General features: G+C 41.9%; 1 protein-coding gene across 1 annotated transcript; it reads right to left on the reverse strand.

Moving 5' to 3' along the window:
* Positions 1-5,724: 5,724 nt before the first annotated feature.
* PTGER2 (prostaglandin E receptor 2) lies at positions 5,725-18,969 on the reverse strand. The gene is made up of 2 exons (XM_045567106.1): positions 17,885-18,969; positions 5,725-7,093 (listed from the first exon to the last, which is right to left on the reverse strand). Exons 1-2 carry the CDS (start codon positions 18,725-18,727, stop codon positions 6,851-6,853), a joined length of 1,086 nt encoding a protein of 361 aa, XP_045423062.1. The 5' UTR covers positions 18,728-18,969; the 3' UTR covers positions 5,725-6,850.
* Between the last annotated feature and the right edge of the window lie 3,713 nt (positions 18,970-22,682).

Below are 22,682 nucleotides of genomic sequence, written 5' to 3' on the forward strand. Positions count from 1 at the left end.
CAGGGCTGCACATCCCACATGGCACCAGTCCCATGTGTGGGCGCATCCACTCCCTGTTTGGCTCTCACATCCCTCAATTGCAGAAGCCTGCCTTACTCTGCCCCACCCAAAGGGCTTAGGACTGAGTTGTTCAGAGAGAAGCGGAAAAAAAAGAGGAAGAGGAAGTAGAAGGCACACTATCTTAAATCTTTCAGAATTTTTTCTTTTTTTTTCTGAGAGAATCTGGCTCTGTTGCCCTGGCTAGAGTGCCATGGCATCAGCCTAGCTCACAGCAACCTCAAACTCCTGGGCTCAAGCGATCCTTCTGACTCAGCCTCCTGAGTAGCTGGGACTACGGGCATATGTCACCAGGCCCGGCTAATTTTTTCTATGTACATTTTTAGTTGTTCAGATAATTTCTTTCTATTTTTAGTAGAGATGGGGGTTTTGCTCTTGCTCAGGCTGGTCTCGAACTCCTGACCTCAAGCGATCCTCCCGCCTGGCCCTCCCAGAGTGCTAGGACTACAGGCGTGAGCCACTGCACCCGGCCTTTTTCAGAAATTAATAGAGATTCTATCCTTGACATTAACCATTCATTCATTCATTCAACAAATATTTATGAGTACTTACTATGTACCAGACACTATCCCCTAGGCAGTGCAAATATGGTGAACTTTCATTCCAGGGAAATATAGTCAGAAATAGAGGGCCATTATAGATCTCCATTGTGTGGGGTCAACAGAATGATTCCTGGGCTTGAAATTAAAAAATGGTTTAAGTTTTTTCTAACTTCCCTTAAAGTGGTGTGATCTTGAGCTATTTGCTTAACTTTGAATATGTTTTGTTATCTGTAACATGGGGACAATATCTACCTTACAGTGTTGTTTTGAAGACTAAGTGAGATTTATGTATACAACACTCAAAACATGGTATGGGATCACTTTCAAAATACCCTTAGAAGAATATACTGAGTAGGTTAGGTGTGGTGGCTCATACCTGTAATCCTAGCACATTGGGAGGCTGAAGCAGGAGGATCACTTGAGGCCAGGAGTTTGAGACGCCTGGGCAACATAGTGAGACCCCATCTCTACAAAAAATAAAAATAAATTTGAAAAAAGAATATACTGAATAATTAAAAAATAGAAGAAGGCCTTGAAATGTATAAGATATAATTCTAAGTGAATAGGACATCTGGCAAGTGTAAGATACCATAATATTAGACATCAAAACAAAGTAGATGACCCTTGGGGCTCACATTCTATCTGGAGGAGACAGATCATGAACACTAAGTCCACCTTGAGGTATGTTTAAGGTCATTCCTATGGGGAAATGATAAAGTAGGATAAAGGGGAGGGGGAGTGCAGGGTGGGTGCGGTTTTAAGAAGAGTGATCAGTGAAGGCCTTACTGAGAAGGCATCATTGAAGCAAAATGTTGAAGGAGGTGGGGAAGTGGGGAAGTAAGCCATGGCTAATCTGGGGGTAGAGCATTGATTTATTGCAGGGAGAGACAGAAGCCAGGGCAATGACTCTGAGATGGGAGCTTACTGGGTGTGCTCCAGGCACAGCATCGTGGCTGCCGGTGTGACTGGAGTCAATGAGCAGGGGGGAGAGGTGGGAGAGGAGGCCCAGGTAATGGAGAGAGCTCGTCTAGACAGAAGTTCTTACCAATTGATTGTCTGCATTCCAATCCCAGTTTCACCATTCTTACCCTTTCAGTGTGTTAGTTTAAAAATAAAGTTAGCAAGCTTTCTCCCGCATGTGATTTGTCTCTTAATCCAAAATTCCTCTTACAAAGGATTCCAGTTAGTGGCATTTTAATGTGCTCAAATAGATAAGCTAAAGGCAAGGCCTTATTATTTGAAAAAGACTTTAATACTTATAGCATAGGATAATTGTGTGTTACTACTTAGTATTTGTTTGCAACAATTTGGTTCACTATAACTTCTTTGAGAATGAAGAAATTTGTAGAAGGAAGACAGGAATCTGACTCTCCAGTTTCCTTAGTTTTCCAAACTGGCATGCCATGGAAAGATGTGAACATCTGAAATAGTGTTTCCTTTCAGAGTGGGTGTCCAACTCGAATCACCATAATAGATAGTAAGGAGAATAAAGGTCTCTAGTTTATATTATAGTTAGGCTTGGTCTCCTTTTATCGGAATGCCTACTCATACCAGAAAGATTTATTTTTACAGGTCAGAGAGTAGTACACCACAGCATGCAGCCTGCAGTGTTTTGGTTATCGTACCTTTCATTCTACAAGTAACACGAGGACATTTATTTTTAAAAACATAAAAAGTTAATGTTGGGTTTTCAAAAGTCTAGGGCTTTTTGGCTTGTTCCTCTGAACTCTTCACCGTGTGGAGATATTGAGAAATTCTCTAAGAGCTGAAAGATAGTCTCAACTATGTCTTCAAAGTCTTGATTGTACAGCTGTTGCAATTTTTAAATGTTTAATTTATCACAACATATCAGGCATGCTCTTAGGACTGAGATGAATATTGGCCAAGTATATATATGTCATTTGATAACTAAGAGCAGTGAGTTCCATTTTCAAGGGAACTTCTGTTCTCTGGGGCAGGGAACTGACTTCTGTATCACCATATAGTGCTATCACCTCAAGGGTCAACTTATTAACCTGAAGAGCAGGTTCCGCTGACAAGCCCTCAAAGCTTCCCATCCCTAGTGTACAGAGCCAGTCTAAGAACTTAGAGACAAGAGAGAACCCAAATGACTGTGTGGTTTCAGGTTGGCGAGATCAGCACCATAATCACAAGGGTATCTTAGGAGGATATCCTCAGTGACTAACCCACTTCACCCCTGCATGCCCAGTTTTCCTCTGTGTAAAGTGGAATGCTGTTGCTTCTTCCATTTGTTAAAGGCTATCAAGGTATGAGCTTGTTTCTAAGAAAGGTTTGTAATCTCAGGTTGCATTAATAGAAACATAATATCCAGATCAAGCCAAGAACTGATATATCAGCACTCAGTACTGGTAAGACTGGTTTAGAATTATTGGTATTTGGTTCTGGCATTAATAACTGGATAACATTTGGAGGAGGGCACCAAATGGTGAGGTGTCCTGTGCTCTGCTGTCTTTCTTTCTCTTGTTCCCATCTCTTTTATGCCTACACATTCCTCTGCATTCGCCCATGTGCACTGATCTTCACTGCAATCTCTGAAATACAAACTTGTCCCATACGCTTATTATCATCACCATTCTTGACAGTTACCCAGAGGTAAAAAATAGATAACATCACCCCTAGCACCACCCCTACCAACACCAAGAATCAGAAATCTGAGCCAGAAGCGTGTGAAGTGGTTGCAGGGAACATTGAACTGGGCATCTAAGATGATGCTAATCCCTAACCTTATTAGCACTTACCATGTGCTATGAAACATGTGGATCACGGAATTAAACCACTAAAATTGACCTTTAAAAGTACATACATTTTATAGGAAATAATATAATTCAAGAAAATTTACTTAGAATAAAAAAAATTGCAAAAGCTACCAGAAAAACATAAAGAGTAACTTTCTGAAATAAGTAATGCCTAATACATGGCTTAGGCCCATGTATAAATGAGACTGTAGCTTTTGTGAATTGCTAAAATAATACTTCTTTCCATAGTTTATATTTCAGGTGATCAAAATGCTTTGTAAATTCAAAAAGTCAATTGTAATGCTGTTAGGTGATTGAGGTATGTTATAAATATGCAGTCAGAGAGAAAATTCAGTGGAGTTAAGTGTTTGGTGGAGGCAGAAGATAGTCATCAAATATTCACATTGCAATGCAGCCTGTAAGAGTAGGTATTGTAAGTTCACATGCATGAAATACTGATTTATAGAGAGGAATGCATCTCTCTCTGTGAATGGCTCAAGTAGGAGCCCTTTTCAAGTTCAGAAAACCATTAGATTTGGTTTAAGCTAAGTGAAATAAACAAACCCCAGCCTAAGTGAGAGCTAATTGTTTTCCCCTGTCTTTCAAAGTCATCAAATTCAAAACCTTGAATATGTTGTTTTCTTCTTGTTCAAATGAAAGCTAACTTGACATTAGCATTAGGACAATCTCTCTTTCAAAGTGCACTGAGGAAACAAGGACGCCAAAAGTTTAATTGAATTATCCTGAGAATGTAGTGACGTGGATCGAATCTGTCCTCCCTTCTCAGGGCTTGAGCCCTCTGCAAGCATCATGGTTTTGGGTTGGTGTTGTTTCTTGAGCTTGGCTCTGGCTCTAGGTTGTCATGGGTCTAAACAATTTTGAGATGCAGGTGTTTTGGAGGCTTTCTATAACTTCTAAGCAAACTCAGGTCCCTATTAGGTCTTTGGACCTAAGGCCACAATTTAGCAACAGAATTTCCCAGTTCTTTCTTGGAAAAGATGTTTCTAGAAACAACTCAGCTAAGAGCCGACTGCTTGTGTCCATCCCATATCCAAACACCTAAAGTTAGGGCTGGAATTCTGAGTAAATATCTGCTATAGTTTCTTTCTTACTTTTCAATCCACTGACTGTTGGGGGCAAAGAATAAAATCTAGTTCTTTTATCCCAATTCAGTTCTCTAATATATCAGGCTATTTTCTATTTCTTTTATTATATTTCACTTGTGAATAAATCAATAACTTAAACAAGTCTGACGTGATAGGATTATTAGAAAGGAAATATTTACATGTCTAATCTTAGTAATTTTTTTCTAAGTTACCTTTAAATGACCATAAATAGGTGATTGACTACTACAGGGGATTTTTACTTTCAATTCTTTCTAAGTATTTATTGATGCAAATGAAATAACAGGATTTAGTCATTCAACACAGTGCATGGGACAGGTGTGCATGAGGAAACAAAGTTCCAGAAATCTTCCAGTTCTTAGATAAAGGACTTAAATTCTTATATTTTGGGCTCCTAGATTGAATCATTTTGTTCCCACTGGTGATATTATGTCCAATTTTGCTTTTTTTTTTTCCTTTCCTTTCCTTCCTTTCCTCAGGCATTATTCTGGAATTTTTGGGGGTGGTGAGGTGGGTTGAGGGATTATAGTTGACATTTTCATTTGGAGGAAAAAAAGTAATCTGATAAAAGGAATCAGTCTTCCAGATTCAAAGTAACTTCAGGATTTTATGTTTAGGAATTACCCTTGGGCCTAATTAGTCCCATTTAGAATAATTTTTTAACTTTAGACTGCCTGGTGGACAGGAAAGATTTATTTACATGTCCAGATTTTAGTTAAGTTAAATTTTGCCTGACTCATTTAAACTTGTAGAAAAGCAAACCATTTATTTATTCTTTTTAAAAATAAGAGCTGATTTGACATAGATTGTTTGTATCAAAATACACTGATGACTAGATTGGTTTGAATCATTCTAAGTGATCATCTAGTTTGATAACTGCTTATAAGAAATGGGTTTGGGTAAACAACTCAGACAGACTTTGGGAAAAAATAACATCCCTTTTTGCTTTTTTTAAATAATAGCTACCCTATAATAACACTGCAAAAAATAAGGTGATTCTACTATTTTAAAGATCATGCTGGAAGTGTAAAAACTGAAGGAAAAAATACCTGCTAATACCAAATACTATATTGGATATTTAAACTCTAACTTACAATGCAACTACACTTTTAAAAACCTGGCAACCACACTTTAAGAATCTGCCAAATTAAATATAATTTTTCCACTTTGATTTCATTTAAAAGGTACTATGTCTACATTAATTATAAAATGTGATTTGCGGTAGTTCATCAAATAACTATTCCATTTTCAAATTTTTGTTTTATAGTTTATTTCTGTAACATTTCAGTTGAGTTGACACAGTAAGTATGATTAAACAGTGCAAATTCACTGAAATATTTGATGCTGAGTTCACACTATGCCAAACATTTAGAAATATATTAAGATATGACTCACTGTTACATGATTTCCTATATGAGTCAAACCATGTTCCCTAAATATAGACAGATGAATTTTACTACAACACAGTCATCTTACAAAGTGTATGTTACTCATGGCCCCAGTATCAACATTAAACGAGTTCTAGTATATCTGAAGAATGAACCAGATTTTTCAGTTTTTAATCCTAATATATGGCTTCAGACACAGCCACATATATTCTCCCTTGGAAGTAGAATAAAGAGTATTAATCAGAATTGACTGTCTTGAAACCTTTCTATTATTTCTTGTTAAGAGGAAAATTTCTAAAGTCTTGATTACTATTAGCGTAATGGACATTGTAAAATAAATAATCTAACAATTTGATACGTAACTCCAGGAGGACGAATGAACAAAGCCAACATTATTCGAGTCCACTCTTCTAAGTAAAAGTAATACTGTAGTGATGAGAATACTCCCACATACACAAACATTATAGTAAAAGGTGCCTATGATTTTCAACTTCATTATCCAAATAAAGGGTTCGTTAAGAAATCATAAGACAGAAGGTTTGGTTGCTTCCACATATCTACTTCCTAGAGAATGCATATGAAATTTTATCTAGTCTGTGCACGGTATGTTTATAACAGTAGTAGCATAGAAGATTAAAATACAAAAGACAGTAACCATTTAGGGTTTTAAACAAATTACAAAACCACATGCTTTGTCATTCAACAGAAAAGCATAAATCAAAAGGCAACTGGATCTTAAATGCAGCTGATTGTTCCTCTAAAGGCCAAGTAACATGTTCATTGAGGGGAGAGTTTATAGATCCTTCTGACACCTGCCATGAAGTGTCTTGTCAGCACGTCTGTAGCCGTGACCCTGCTTAAATGTTTGTTTACTCCTTTTTATTAGAGTAGCTTCATTTTGTTTACACACTAACTGTTTTCATTTCTCTAAGGAACCATTTCAAATTGATCTTCCAGATGTTTAATAACTAAGCACTTTTTAACTACTGTCCACAAAGGTCATCCTGTTTACTGGCATTTGACTGTGTAGAACAGGAAGTCTGTGTTGCATCTTGTGTTCTTAATGAAGTCCGACAACAGAGGACTGAACGCATTAGTCTCAGAACAGGAGGCCTAAGGATGGCAAAGACCCAAGGGTCAATTATTGAATTAACTGATAAAAATCTAAGAGCTTGAAGGTCCCACTTTTCCTTTCGGGAAGAGGTTTCATTCATATATGCAAAAATCTGTAAGAAGCAAAGGGGAAAAATGATGTTAGTTTTACATCGTAGCAGTGAACAGGCTTAGATCCTATGCTATTTCTTGAGATTTAAAAGCAAAGCCATGTTTTGTGTTTGGTGAATAAGAGGTGAGGCAGGGAGACAAAAATCATATATAACTTATATGTAAATTATAACACAATGCATTTTTCCCCCTTGAATTCAATGAAAGCATGTTTTCTGTAGATTATAATTAATATTAACACCATGTGCAATGGTCCTGGTCTTGTCATTGGGAATGGAGGGAAATGAAAAAACTTTTCTTGGCACCTAGAATAGAATCATTTAATAAAAATTGACAACAATTAATATTAGTAGCTCCCATTTATCAATAACCTAATATATGTGTCATGAATTGTTCGGGTACTAAATCTGCTTTATCTCTACTCCTTAGAAAAACTCTCAAACTTAAATATTGTCTATTTTTCATGGACAAGGAAGCGAACTTTAAGAAAGTTATAATAATAATATATTCCATTTATTTCCAAATACTAAATCTAATTATCACAATTCAGTGAGAGAGGGTTGGCAACAGAGCACCATCGGCAGGAATATGGGCTCTGGCCACACTGGACTGCCTGGGTTTGAATCTTAGCTCTGTATATAGTATTGGGACCAATGGCAAGGAAACTAACCTTTGTGCCTCAGTTTTACATCTTTAAAATGGGCGATAATAGCAACATACCTACTTCATAGGGCTGCTAGGAGGATGATGGGAAGCAACATGTGTGAGCTGCTCAGAACAGTGCTCCATTTTACCAATGAGCACACCGGATGCAGAAAAGTTAGGTGACTTGCCCAAGTACCCAGGGCTGGTTAGTGGCAGAATCAGGACACAACTCTCTTGACACCAGTGCAGTGCTTACTGTGTGCTACATCCAGATCTGTATTAGAGCAAAGCTTTTCAGAACAGTGTCGTGAACACTGGAAATCTGACACCTCTTTACGAGTGGATCAGTGTTTTCAAACCGTCATGCCAGCTCTCATCTGACTCCTTAGATATTCAGGGAGTAACATAGCTTTTTGGTCAGATTGGAAGGATGGAAGAGTACATGATTGATAAAGATCAAACACTTCCATTTAGCATTTAGAAAAGAGGAAAACAAATGTAGATCGCACCTAGTCATTTAAGACCAGTTCTTTATGATGCTCCTGGGACTTTCTTACTATGGCAGTCTGTGAGTTAGGGAGCTAGTCCCTCTTCTCCTCCACTTTCCTTTTCCAGAAGAAGAAACAGTTCATTTCCTTTCCCCTGGTACTTACTCCGCAGGCATCTGGCAGCTGGATATACAAAGCAAATTGCAGGCAGGGAGAAGAGTAGTCATCTCTGGGTTGCTTATGTTAGGACAATAGCAGGAAGATTTGGCAGCCACAGGTGTTTATGCCAGAGAATCTTGGCATAGGGAATGGAGAAAAGATTTGGCAGATGAGTAAGGAAAAAGAAGAATTGATGGTGGGTTTCCCAGATTATAGAGAGAAGCGGAAAGTTAGGTGTGGATGTGCAATGAAGCAATGGTTTTCTTGCCAGTTAAACTATTTTGGATGAAAAATATCCAGGATGGTGTGTATTCAAGTGATTTCAGAAGTTAGAAATTCAGGATAATGATAGATTAAAATATATTAGTCTGATAGATTAAAATATATTAGTGCACACATGTGCATACATATTAATAACTGAGCACTCTGTGCTAGAAAAAGTCTGCGGCTGAGCTTATGATCTAGTTTAGCCAGAGAACAAGATGGCGCTGAATTGGCCAGCCAACACAGGCAGGGCGGAGGGCTCAGCATTCTAATGTCACAGCTTCACACATGAAGATGAGTCAGGTTTTCAGGGGAGAATAACCCACACTACAGTTTCTGATCTCTTTATAGTGTGACAGAGTAACGAGAAGTGAAAACTGGTTTTAGAGGATGAAGCAATTCTGTACTGTTTCCTTTCCTTTTCATCTACCGTGCTGGGTAGTTTTTGGAATTGCTTAAAATTACACTTCAGGTAGTGGCCAATATTTTGTAGAAGATAATTCTTTCTTTTACACTTGGAAAAGAGACATACTTCAGTGACCCCTGAAGTTCTTGATGTAAGTTTTTTTTTCTACCTCCCCATTTTTTTCTCTTGGTTCTTGTCTTTTGCCTGGAGTACCATTTTTGATCTTGTAGACCCTGGATTTTTTTTTAATTGTGGTAGAATAAACATAACATAATATTTACCACTTTAGTCATTTTCAAGTGTGTGATTCAGTGGCATTAAGCACATTTACATTGTTGTGAAACTATTTGTTTATAAAATTTTTACTTTTCTGTATGTTATGATATTTTTACATCTTAAAAACTTTTCTGGCTCGGGAGAGACTGTCCCTCCTGGCACTCAGTGGTCCCCAACTATTTTGGCACCAGGGACCAGTTTCATGGAAAACAATTTTTCCACAGATGGGGCTGGGGTGGGGGGTTGGAGCTCAGGCAGTGATGCTGCCAGTTCCTAACGTGCTGTGGACCTCTACCAGGCCAGGTTCCAGGGTTGGGTACCACAGGGCTAGCTAATTCTTAGAGACAGCAAAAAGCTCAGCTGGGAGCATGTCTTTGATATACAGACTAACCAATCCAGAGCCAGACCCCCTTGTCTGGCCCATATACCCAGAAAGCGATATTCCTCTGCTTTAATCATCCTAGGGCCAAGGCCAGGTAACTAAGGACCACCCCGCTAGCTTAGAGCCTCCTGAAATTATTCAAACTAACCAATCCCTAACTGTTCACCCTGCCTGCCTTTCCTGTGGAAACCCCAATAAAGGCAGTAGCCCGGGCTCTCCCCTCCCTCCCTCCCCTAGTCCTCCTGGCTGACCCTGGTGCTTTTCCATGTGGCCCGCATGGTGTGCCATGCCTTGTTTTCCTGAGCTTCTCCTGTGTCTCCTCCTGTGGACGCACTTGACTGACCATAACATGAAAGAACACAGAGCAGCAAATGTCACCACCATCATCTCCAGAGCTTTTTTCTTCATCCCAAACTGAAACTCAGTATCTCGTAAACAATAACTGCACATTCCCCTCTCCCTCCAGCCAGTCCTGAGTTTTTAATTAAAGGATGCCACAAGGAATATAAGGTAATTAATTAATAATACGTCAGTGATATTTTTTATGCATACACTACTAATATATTTGCTATGAGAAAAATACCTAGTGCTAATAAGCCAAATGAGTCAAGTGAGTTTTAATTCCTTAGGGCAGGCTCTCTCTACAGGGTTGTGCTAAGAGCTTATTGTGACACTTATAAAAGCAGCGCAGATGAGAATTAGTGCTATTCTAGCATTGTCTTGTATAGAAGGAGCCTCCTGTGGAAAACTTCATCTTGGTACTGACCAGGTACTGTTTATTTGAACTACCTTCCTATCTTTAATGCAACTACAAAGTAGGTTCAGAACTTTTGAGCAAAAGAGGATTTTGTGTGGCTGATCATTGAAATCACCTGAGGAGTTTTAAAACTATTCTGATGCCTTGCTCTCTCCCTCTCTGACTTAATTACTCTGGACATCAGGGTGTTGGGGGCAGGGTTTGAAAAGCCCCCCAGGTGATTCTAATGTGCAGCCAAGATTGAGAACTACTGTTTTAGAACCTCACCTAAAACCTATTCATTTATCACATTTAAAGATAAAAGATCCACTTAGGCCTGGTCAATCAAACAACTCACTTTGGGCTTTCAGAATTCAGTTCCTGATCATTAATATGCAATTTGATTTTCCTTTGGAAATTGAATCCTATGGAGATAGCAGCTAACATTTATTAAACACCTCCTATGTGCTAGGCATGTTGCTAAACAATTTGTAAGTCTTATTCTGTTTAATTTTTACACAAACCGACAAAGTATTATTATTCTCAGTTTGGAGAGGAGGAAATCAAGGCTTAGAAGATCAGTTATGTGGCCCAGGATCACACTCTGGGTAAGAGAGAAACTATGGAGTCAAACGGAAGCAGGAGGATACCAACCTTTACTTTAAGCCACTACATACTCTGTTGCCATCTATATGAAAAGCCTATGGCGTAAAGCGTCACATAAAATTCACAAATGACTGACTGAATTATGGGTTTGTAGGAGACTTCTCTTCAAAGGTATCACAAAGATTTATAGATATCACTGTTCCTGTTCGTAGACTGGGAAATCACGGCTATTTCTAAGTAGCTACTAGGTTTTCTCTGGGCTTCATTTTCCTCTATGTTTTCCACAGCTAAATCGTAGGAATAGATTGTTATATGTTCATCTGCCTTCTGAAAGACATTAGGGTGTCCTGGCTATAGACTTTGCATAGTTCATTCTTTAAGAACCTTTTGGGGGGAGATTATTTTAAAGATATATCATCAATGCTTTAAAGAAACCCTTTAACCCAAATCACAGGTGCTTTGTGGTGGAGGGAAATAGAAACTTATTTTCCTTCAGAAGGAAAAACTGGGGCATGGATGTAGCTCTGCAACTAGAGGGTCCTTTCTTTGCCTTGTGCTTCTCAGAACTGGAAACAAAAAAGAGCTAATGCTAAAGTTTAAAGCTCTGGGTCTATATATGCCAATATGGTGGCTCTTAACCCTTTGAGAAAATGATGCACGCTATGAACCATCTACCCAGGACTCATATAAACACAACATTTTGTAAATGATTTCAGAGAGATCCATGCACTGTCCATGGAGCACAGGTTAAGAACCTCGGTCTAGAGGAAGTTTCAGCCTTCCGTGAATGTACTTTCCCTATCCCCAACCCTCCCCATCACATAGATGTCCCGACTGCAGGGTTCTTAAGTTTAGTTTTCTGTTAGGGGCTATATTAGGCAGCAAAATATTCTCAGAAAAATGGAGCTTGGGACACCTGGATAATATAAGTTGAACCTCAACTCATGAATTCAAGATAAGGACAGGAAGTGGTCGTCAGAAACTTCAAAAGAGAGGACAGAAAAAGCCAACTGAGCAGGCCAAGTTGCAGATTAACTGGGTCTCAAGCCTCTAGTTGGAAAGAGACCAGCTGATCGCCTTCCGGAAACACTGCGTCTCACCATTTCTATTTTTTTTTAAACTTAGGCCGGGAGTGGTGGCTCACGCCTATAATCCTAGCATTCTGGGAAGTCAAGGTGGGAGGATCATTTGAGCTCAGGAGTTTGAGGTTACTGTGAGCTAGGCTGATGCCACGGCACTTTACCCTGGGCAACAGAGTGAGACTCTGTCTCAAAAAAAAAATAAATAAATAAAAATAGAATAAAATAAACTTAATACTGTGATGGGTTCTTGACACACCAAAGAAGAAATATACTATGCCCCCAAAAGCTGTTTTTCTTTAAGCTGAGGACCTGGCCTAAACCATCTGAAACAGGAGTGAGGATCCACTTGACCTCAGGTATAGACATAGTGTACAAATTCTCTTTTGAGAAAGGGACTATGGTTCTTGCTGTCTAAATTTTAAAAATCAATGTAACTGCATCTTTATTCATAATTGGCATTTCATAATACAAAATGGCAAAGGAAAAGATGTCAAGTGAAACCATTCATATAGACGAACTTTCTCTTAAAAGGTAATGTGTATTAACACTATCTCAACAATCCCCAAACACAGCATTAATGATGCTCTAGTGATAAAGGGCCTTCCAGTTGTTCCTGGACATTAACTTAAAATATCACCAGGCAAAGTTCACTGTGGTTATGCATAGAGATTTCTGCATTTCTATTTCTTCTCTACCAGAATTATTACATTTTACATGTATGTAACTGGCCAATTTCATATCAGTTTTTCAACCCCCATTCATGTTACATTTTACACAAAGAATATCAGGAATGAACAGGAAACTACAAATTACTTGAATTTTCTCTGTATTGCAAAGACCACACGTCCACTAATCAGATTTACCTGGAAATTATAACCATAAAGAATTTCTAAAGATGGAGACATTTTTAGAATGAGTCAATGGTTCACTCTTGAAATTTTGAAGTTGAATAAAATGCATAAGCATTGTATCCTAATAGCATGTGGGAAACAGTTTAAAATGACCAGAAGCTTGCCACAATTAGTAAAGTGGTAAGAAAGTGACTTGATAGGGGTTGGCAATTAAGATACAAACAGTATCTGAGGCAAGAATGGAGGTCTCATATATTTCCTGTGTTCTGTTCCATTTCAGGAAGAAAGAGAGTTTCTATTTATCTCTGTGAAATGATGACAACAGCTGATTAACATAAGGAGGAATTTATTAATTTATACAATATCCCTTTAGTGAATAAACAGTTTGGAATAAGTTGTTGGTCTCATGCAGGATTTCATATTGGACAGCCAAAATAATGTCACTTCCCAAACACCACATGGTTTTTTTTATCACTTAAGAAATGTTTTATGTGTACCAATGGAAGATTTTATGTGAGGGGTAATCTGATTATTTCTTAATTTAGATCAGCATTACATTAGCCAATCTCCTAAATCTCAGTCTCAGCCTTTTATTTCATAGGTCTGTGGAGAAGAGAAAGGGAACCATGCGCTTGGCCCGGCTCAGGTCCCTGCAGCGGACATGGAGAAAAAAAGTCTTTGCTGTTTTATTTTTAAAGCTAACTGGTTGGAATTAAGAGGCAAAGTGGTCCAAAATTTTTAACATCCTCACAAGCCTTTTATGAAATCTTAGATTAATCTTCCCATGTTACTCCTGAAATGAATACTTTCTCTTTGATAGTATTGTGGTTAAGTGCATAGGCTCTGTGCTTAAACTGCCTAGCTTTGAAGCCAGTTCCATCACCCACTAGCTGTGAGACCCAGGGTACGTTATTCACCTCAGCTGTACAATGAAGATCATAATATTATCTATTTTCTAGGTTGTTGTGAAGATAACGGGTTAATGTAAAAATTAGCTCTCGAAAGTGTTAGCCATTTTGGTGTTGATAATAATGATATATGAGGTTGAACTTGACTTCATTTCAGGGCACGGGGCATTTTTTAAAAACATTTTTATAGTTTTACTTCACAAACGTTGGAAGTCCTAGCCTGGCACCCTTGGAGGAAGCAATAATTCCAACATGCCCCCACCTTGGGACAATGGCTGACATTAATAGTTCCAGGTGTCCTAAATCCCCCTTCCCCTCTTCTTCCCACTACTGGAGTGCCGTGGAATAGGCTGGTGTCTCACTGGGCACAGCTGTGAACTCTCCTCCTGGTTGGCCAATGGTTTGGTCCATTTTTGAGGGACATAGAAAGCAGCTGTTATCTGAGGAAGGAATGGACAGAGATAGGGTGGATTGCTACTACTATCTGGGACACAAACAAAAAATTAGTTGGGATATCTCATTAATGATTATTTTACATGGATAACATCTGAATTGATAATATTTTGGATATACCCAGTTAAATAAAATATATAATTCAATTAATTTTATCAGTTTCCTTTTACTTTTTGTTATGTGGCTACTAGAAAATTTAAAATTCTATGTGTTGAAACGTATTAATGCTATAAAGATGTTTTTTCTTCCCATAAATTATCCATCTGGCTCTACAATGACACAATTTGTAACAAGTCCTGATTTGAAATTTAGGTTTGGACTAGGGTCTTTTAATGTAGTAACTTTACAATATTATTACTGTTCATCAAAGCTATAGAGTTATGGGATTATCAACTATTATCTTATTGATTTATTCTACAGGAAATATTGGAAAGATGATGCTATTGCTTTATGTTGTTCAACTGTGTAAAAGTATAAAGGTACAAGTATTTCTATTAAAGTTGCCTTTCTATCAAAAAAGTAAAATAAAATTCTATGTGTGGCTTGCATTTGTGGCTCACATTGCATTTATATTGGACTCTGTGCACTCTGTTAAGAGAAATAGGAGAATTTCTGAAGGCAACATCATAAGCCTTTGCCTTACAAAGCCCCCTGTTAGGATGTGAGATGAGTATAGGTCACTTTTGACACAATTTTAGTGTGGGCCAAGTAGATTAAAAGGACTTGGGGTGAAAAAGCACCCCTGACACATACCAGGGCACATGCCAAGCATTCTGAAATAGCAGAATGTATGAACCAAACAGTACCCATCAGTTCTGAATTGTCAGACAAGCCCCTCAATAAATTACTTAAATCGGGATAGTGCAGCACTTCATATAATTTAAAGTGCTATGTAAATGAAAGACACTATCCATTATTACCAATGATTTATTGACAAAATAAAATGAGTCAATGTAAATTTCCTGATTAAGAGATGACTTGATACTTTAATTCTGTTTTGTGCCTAGTGGATTATCTATAATTCATCTGGATATGGTGTCATGGTAGTTCCCAGGCAAGAAATCAGTGTGGCTAGCTTTCCTATTATGTTCATACTAGGATTTTCTCCTGCTCTTTGGGAATCATTGCCATGAACACATGCAGAAACAAACCTAGAAAATATCTGCTGATAGTGTCAATGCTAAGGGGTGACTTGGGGGGAGCTCAAGCCCCTTCATAACCATCATCTGCCCTTCCTCTCCAGCCACAAACAGGAAATCGAAATAAAAATACAACCTCAAAGCAGACCTTCTACTCCCTCACCCCTTCTAACCAGACTTCTATCTCTAATCTCCTTCCATTTGGCAACTCTGGAGCTGCCCATAGCCTAATATTAAATGGGGGGGGGGGAGAAATAATTATATATACGTATATGTACACACACACATACACACACACCCAGATTTAAAAAGTAACAGTGACAGTGATGGAATTCTCATAACAAAAGGTAAATTTACATGAAAATAGGGGAAATCTGTTGGAAATCACTGCCTTTATTTTAAAAAATACAGTTTATGCAGTGGGTCAGTCATGGTCAAAGGGGGAGAACATTTTTCTTCTTGTTTGCTTGTGTAAATGGCTGAGAAAAGGGAATAACAACCCGTTTCACAAGTGTGTGATCACCCCTGAGACCACTCCCTAGTGATTTAAGTAGCTGGAGGTGGGGGATATTATTTTGTATATGCTCACAAATGACAGATAAAACTCCAAGAACTGACATCCTAATTCCCACCATCCTAATTAGGCACTCCTTAATTTAGGAATGGTTCCTGCCCCCGCCCAAGTTGAATTCTAAGTTGTTTAGTGGACACTGAAATGTTTTCTTTCATAGATATATGCTCTACATCCTAGTCTTGGCCTCCAAAAGCTGATTTTGCCCCTAACATAATTGAAAGCTTCCACCAATAAATAAAACAAAAGTGTAGAAGTCATGTTGGTTTCTACCTCACAGCATTTCTGTTGCACAAACTCCCCTGCTCAGGGTGGAATGGGACATACAGCCTCTCACAGTCCTACTCCATTTTATAAGAGGATGCCTTTGGCCTTTGACATACTCCAAAGTGTAGTAATTCAGAACAGCTACTGCCCTGACAGAGGATGTGGTACAAAGGTAAGGACCAGAGAGAAGAGAACACAGCTAAGAAAGGAGATTAACTGGGGTGGGGAGGAGGGAATCAAATCCAGGCTCTTGGGGCCTTGTGTCCTTTCCCATCCATAAGGATGAGCAGATGAAGATAATCAGGAGCACGAGGTAAGAGAGAGTTACTTCCTCTCCACCTTCTACAGGTCAGACCCACTAATATTAGGCACTGTCATCTGTTTCTTTTCTCCTAGATTATGGCAGGTGAAACTGCTACTGTTAACTGCCTCGACCCTGCAAGGGTCAGCCGTGTTCTTCTGAAGATTAGGAGGTGGAGTTGCTACACTCTCACATTCCCAATTACTAGCCTACTGTAAGAGCCAGCACATTCTCAGACATTTTCCAAGACCTGCTAAAACATTACACTATAAGAGGCTTGAACTCACAGCATCATAGAAGGAACTGCTGAAGTTGCCCCAAACCAGGGTAGCCCTTATGCCAAAACCTGGGCTCCTGTCCTTCAGCTCCCCAGACAGCCCCCCTCTCCATTCCGGAGATGGACCAGCCATTCCTGCATGTGTCTTTGTGCTCATAAAGTGCATGACTATATGCTGAAGAACACCTATAGATATTTCTGACAGTGACATTAAGAGGATATTTTGTAAGAGGTTACAAATGCCTTCTCTGGAGGGATCTCAAAAGCTTAGCAAGGGGTTCCTGCAAGCACCTGTCTTTTCCTCTGATTATCATTATGGACCTACTATAAATTTTCATGGCAACAAAGAGTTACAATCAAATATATAAATTGGGAAACCTGTAAACTAGATGGTTGTTGAACTTTTAGGACAAATGATGAAAGTTCTGAACTTCTGCAACAGGGATGCTTCTCATCTGGGACCATTTCCAATGGCAGCTAGAATGCTATGGGTTGGGTACTACATTCTGCCCTGGCAGAAACAGAAGGCAAAGCTTGGAGAACTGGCACCAGCAGGTGGGAGGTACAGGGCGGCAAACTGCAGCTCAAGGTAGTCAGGCTGTAACAGTGACAACCATCCTGCGCTGGGAGGGGCTGCCTTCTCCTCAGTTACTAAGCCAGGCTAGCCAAGGGTGAGAAAGGGACAATGTCCTAAGGCCAGGATGAGGGGCCGGGCTGGCTTAGCTCAGGCCCAAGGCGCCCTTCCTGAGGGTCCGTGTTACTGCATGAGACACACTAGCATAGCACCGCCCGCAGGCCAGGATGGGGGAGGGAGAAAGTGGGGTAAAGGTGAGAAGCGAAAGAGGAAGACTACAGATCTTTACAAATTAGGGTATATTTTTGCAAGCTGCAAAGGTTTGTAGGGCGGTGGAAAGGGTCGGGGGTGAGAGGAGAGAGTATGAGAAGGCTGCACAGAGCTGGGAAAACGAAGTGAGTGACTTACCGTGAAAGGCAAGGAGCAGATGGCGAAGGTGATGGTCATAATGGCCAGGAGAATGAGGTGGTCCGTCTCCTCTGCCATGGACACCCTTTCCCCTCTCCTGCGGGCCCCGGAACCGCCCCAGCTGCTGCCCGAGGAGGGTCCACAGCGGCTTCTCCTGCCTCGGCGGTGCATGCGGATGAGGTTGAGGATGACGCTGAAGTTGCAGGCGAGCACCGCGACGATGAGGAGCAGCAGCACGGTGGCATAAAGCTGCGGGTAAGCGGTGCCCCCGTGCCGGATGAAGCACCACGTCCCGGGGCAGTACTGGACGTACTGCCCGTAGTCCAGCAGCGGCAGGGAGCAAAAGAGCAGGGAGACGGCATAGATGGCGGGCAGCACGGCCAGGCCCCCTCGGCGCGTGACGCGGCGCTGGTAGAAGTAGGGGTGCCCAATGGATAGGTAGCGCTCCAGTGCCATGGCGAAGAGCATGAGCATCGTGGCCAGGCTGAAAAAGGTCATGGCAAAAGCGAAGTAGGTGCACGCGCGTCTCTCGGGCGCCAGTGCCACCAGGGTCTGGTTCCGCGCGTACGAAGCCAGCACCACGGGGCTGATGAGGCAGGTCCCGAGCAGGTCGGTGAACACCAGCTCGGTCACCAGTACGTGGAACAAGGAGAGGGAGTTCCTGCGGCCGCCGCTGCGCCCCGCGCCCCCCCGCCAGCGACGCGCCAGCAGCGCCAGTGCGATGAGGTTCCCCAGCACCCCGGCCGCGAACATTACGGAACTGATGGCCGGGCTTTCGCCCGAGGGGAGCCACTGTCGAGTCTCGCAGTCCTCGGGCAGGGAGTCATTGGAGGCATTGCCCATGGTGGGGTGCCTGGAGGAGAGATGCGCTCTTCTCTCCCGGCGGATACCTGGGAGGAGGAGGGTCTGAGAGCGGGAGAGCTCGGAGGCTCCGAGGGAAAAGGGGAGGGGCCGAAATGAGGAGCCCCCTTCCGGCCCCAGCGCGCGCCGAGGGCCGGCTCGCCCCGTCTGCTGCCGCGCGCCAAGTGGCCGCTCGGCTGCGCATCCGGGCGGCTCTCAGGGCTCCCGTGCCGACCCCCGCCGGCCGGGGCTGGAGGCAGCGCGAAGGGAGCCGCCGTCGCCTCCGCCCCCCGCGCCGTCCGGGGGCGGGCCCGGGGGTGGCGTCCTGGCCCCACAAGCGTGAGCGCCCGCGAGCTGCCGGGGAGGCTGGACGCGTCACGCTCGTGGGGACGCTGTGAGTCCCCGGGGCGCGCCGGCGGGGAGAGGGCGAGAAGGGGGTCCGAGCACCGGCCCGGCGCGGCGCTGGGCAAGGGCGCGCGGGTGGCTGGTGGGCGCGAACTGCCCTGGCCCGCGGGAGCTGCGTTCCTCCCTCCTCGGGCGTCGGGTGCTCGAAGCAGCGCGGCCATCTGACCTGGGCTAGGAAGCGTTTAGCCCCAGCAGAGGGCTGGGAGGGAGTGCAGGGGCACTTGCGGGGTCTGCGCAGAATGCTCAGAAAGCCGGGCCAACAGGCAAAGCGACGCGGCTCACCAAATAGAGAAGTTAGGACAACCCAGTCCCGTGAAACGTGCAGAACAAGGGAACAACAGACACCAACGACAGCTTGAAGTAAGACCAATATGTTTTGCTTTGTTTTACCATTCCCAGGAAGATACATTAAGAGGGAGGGACAGAAATTGGGAGGAAGTGAAAAGCACCCTGCCCATCCAAGGAACCAAACCACCCAGCCCACGCCACCGAGCTGCCTGTTGCACTGCTGCCTTGATTTGGTTGCTAGCATTTTGCCTTTTCCTATGTCAACAGCATAACGGATAACCACTGGTTTAAGCAACCATTAAAAAAAAAAAAGTAATGTTCCTTGTAATTGTGTAGAATTGTGTTTGTAGACACAGCTTGAAAACTGCTGTACATCATTGTTCTCTACTCAAGCTCAGTCTTGAAAGAAAAAGTTGATGTGTTGTCTAGCAGTTAATCTTTCCACGGTCAGTTAACCAGGAAGGGCTTGTCAGGAAAGATCCGTTCCTGGTAAAGTGCTAAGTGACCAGCCCCAGACTGGAACTGACAATAATGGTTGCACACCACATATTGTCATAATTGCAGAGTCGTGAAAATGAGCTGATATTTAAAACAATAACAACAAAATATTCAGTTTGACAGACAACATGGGTAACTGTGTTCTACAAGAAAGGTCATGTTTACTTGGGGAAGGGACGTGGCCTGGGAAGTGGAAGAATGCATAGGAAACGGGCAAGAAAGAAAGTTGTGTTGGCGAAGGAAAGACTGCCTGCTGAAGAGCACCCCCTGCTACAGCCTGCTTCTTCTCCCGGAATAGTTTAGCTCACCTTGATTCTGGCCTGGGGATTGGAATGTGGAGGGGGTTCCCAATAGGGCAAGCATAATTTATTGGGTCACTTGCAAAGCCTGCAGGCCCATTTTCACATATCAGCAGCCACTACCTCAATTCCTAAACTTTGTGTGGCATGGAGGGGATCTATCTTACCTCCTACAGTTTTTCCTTCAGACTGTAAACTGCAGGTCAATAACACCTTATCACTAACCTTGTGACCATCTCCCATTACTCCACCACCCACCCTTCCCCCATCTCACCCCAAGCAACGGGGAAATCTTATATAAATCAAGTGTTTCTCAGCAGGAAAACACCATGGGTCTGGTGTACAGCTTGATTCTGCACTCCAGTTTTACTATTAACTAAGGGATTTTTGAATCACTGAATTTTCAGTGCTTGATTTCCAAATGTTTTGGAATATCTTTTCTATTTTCATAAGGCCCCTCAGACAAAAACCTACTAATGAACCTTTCCTATATATTTATCTGTAGCTTTCCTTGGGATGGGTACCTGGTGGCAGGCCTGCCCCTGCTTTTTGTAAGTACCAGAGCAAGAGTGCAATTGGAGCTCCTCCCCTCAGACCTCTCCCCCTGTCTCTTTCTAACCTCCACCCCTGACTCCACAAGGAGACTTGCACAGAAGTATGTGGACAACATAGTCCTTGATGACCAAGCTTTCTCCAAAAAGCCACCCCTTGGGCCTGGGGATAGGTACTCCAAGCATGCAGTTGACCCTTGGGTGGCTGGACCTGGGGAAGATGCCTGTGTCAAGCCCTGGAAGTGAGCTCTGCGCCAACATTTGAGCAGGGAATTCCATGATCTCAGGTACCTGGAAGGTGGTCTAGAGTGGAAGGGCATGGGGTCTGGGTGAATAGTGCCTCCTGGCCCTTTAAGATGCCTCACCTGTAGTGAGGTATGTGATAAGAGGAAGACCAGAGTGGGGGACCTGGGCCTAAAAATCTTGGGGGCCAGTATCCTGTCAATTACTGTGTGCCTCAGCTTTACTTGTTACCAAACATTCAAATTACTCCTTTTGTTTTCAGCATTTGGATAGAGGAGTGTGCATGTGCGTGTGTGTGTGTGTGTGTGTGTGTGTGTGTGTGTGTGTGTGTGTGTGTGTGTGTGTGTGTGTAGTTTAACAGTTCTGTGTTCCATATTGCCACGTGTCTGACTGGCAGGATTGATTAGTTTGCCATCCCTAGTTCCTCAGCTGGACCATCAGATTTGTTCCTATAAGTCCAAGTCTTATCTTGTTTGTCAGTTCCCCCAATTTTGTAGTTTAAAGCTGCTGCTTCCCATTTCTAATTTTAGTGTCTATGCAAATATTTTCAGTTTGCATAGAGCCTAGAATTTCTTAACAGAAAACAGACTAACGCCCTCAATTCTAGAATTGAGTCATGGAGCTTTGCTAATGTTTTAGTTCCTGTTTGTGGGATCGTATTTGGGGAAAGCCATGTGATGGGTAATTTTATATGTCAGCTTGACAGGGCCATGGGATGCCAAGAGAGCTGGTTCAGCATTGTCTCTGGGCATGTCTGTGATGGTGTTTCTGGAAGGGATTTGAATTGGTGGCCTGAGTAAAGCAGATGGCCTTCTTCAGTGTTGGTGGGCCTCATCCAATCTATTAGGGGCCTGCATAGAACTAAGAAGGCAGAGGAAGGTTGAATTCGCTCCCTGTCTCACTGCTTGAGGTGGGACATGATCCTCTCCTGCCCTTGGCAATCCTGGTATTCAGGCCTTCAGACCAGATTGGAATCTGCCTCACGGCTCTTCAATTCTCAGGCCTTCGAACTGCATCACCAGCTTTACTGGGTCTCACCTGTCAGCCTCCATAATTGTGCAAGTCAATACTTCATAATAAGTATCTTTATATATACATATCCATTGTTTCTCTGGAGAACCCTGACTAATATATACTTCTTAACATCTAAAGTTCATAGTTTTCATTTAGGTATCCACAAATTCAAAGAAGGACTGTGGAAGACAGGTCAGGTTACTTACTGCAGGTCATTCTTCAAGAGAAACCAAAGAGAAATGTGAAAGAAAAGAGAACTTTTTGGGGAGAAAGCTAACATTAATTCTTGTTCATAGTTCTATTTATGTTATTTGTCTCTTTCAAAAGGCTAATTTAAATCTGTATTTTATGATTCCTATGCAATGTAATTACATTCTTTTTTTTCTAAATTGAGTTCTGAGAACAACATCTGTGTCCTGTGGTTTTCCAGAGAAGGTTTATATCACTTCATTACAAGAAACAGAGCCACTTCAAAGAGAAAGAATTTATTGGAAGGACACAGTGATAGTTCACTGCTCACAATGGGTCTATTTTTTCTCACATAAGAAGTTTGGAGGTTGCAGGTTGGGGAGGGGGGCACCAAGACTCAGGCTCATTCTGTCTTTCAGAATGTTGGCTTTGTGTCTCCATGCTCTTCCCCAAGCAGTTACCAGCTGCTGC

The sequence above is a fragment of the Lemur catta genome, chromosome 1 (assembly GCF_020740605.2).
Source record: "Lemur catta isolate mLemCat1 chromosome 1, mLemCat1.pri, whole genome shotgun sequence".
NCBI lineage: Eukaryota > Metazoa > Chordata > Mammalia > Primates > Lemuridae > Lemur > Lemur catta.

Bases quoted from the DNA above. Each gene is read 5' to 3' on its own strand.
- PTGER2 (XM_045567106.1), bottom strand. From the start codon at position 18,727: ATGGGCAATGCCTCCAATGACTCCCTGCCCGAGGACTGCGAGACTCGA. The intron at 7,094-17,884 runs GTAAGTCACTCA...TGCTTCTTACAG, and splicing joins TCTGCTCCTTGCCTTTCACG to ATTTTTGCATATATGAATGA.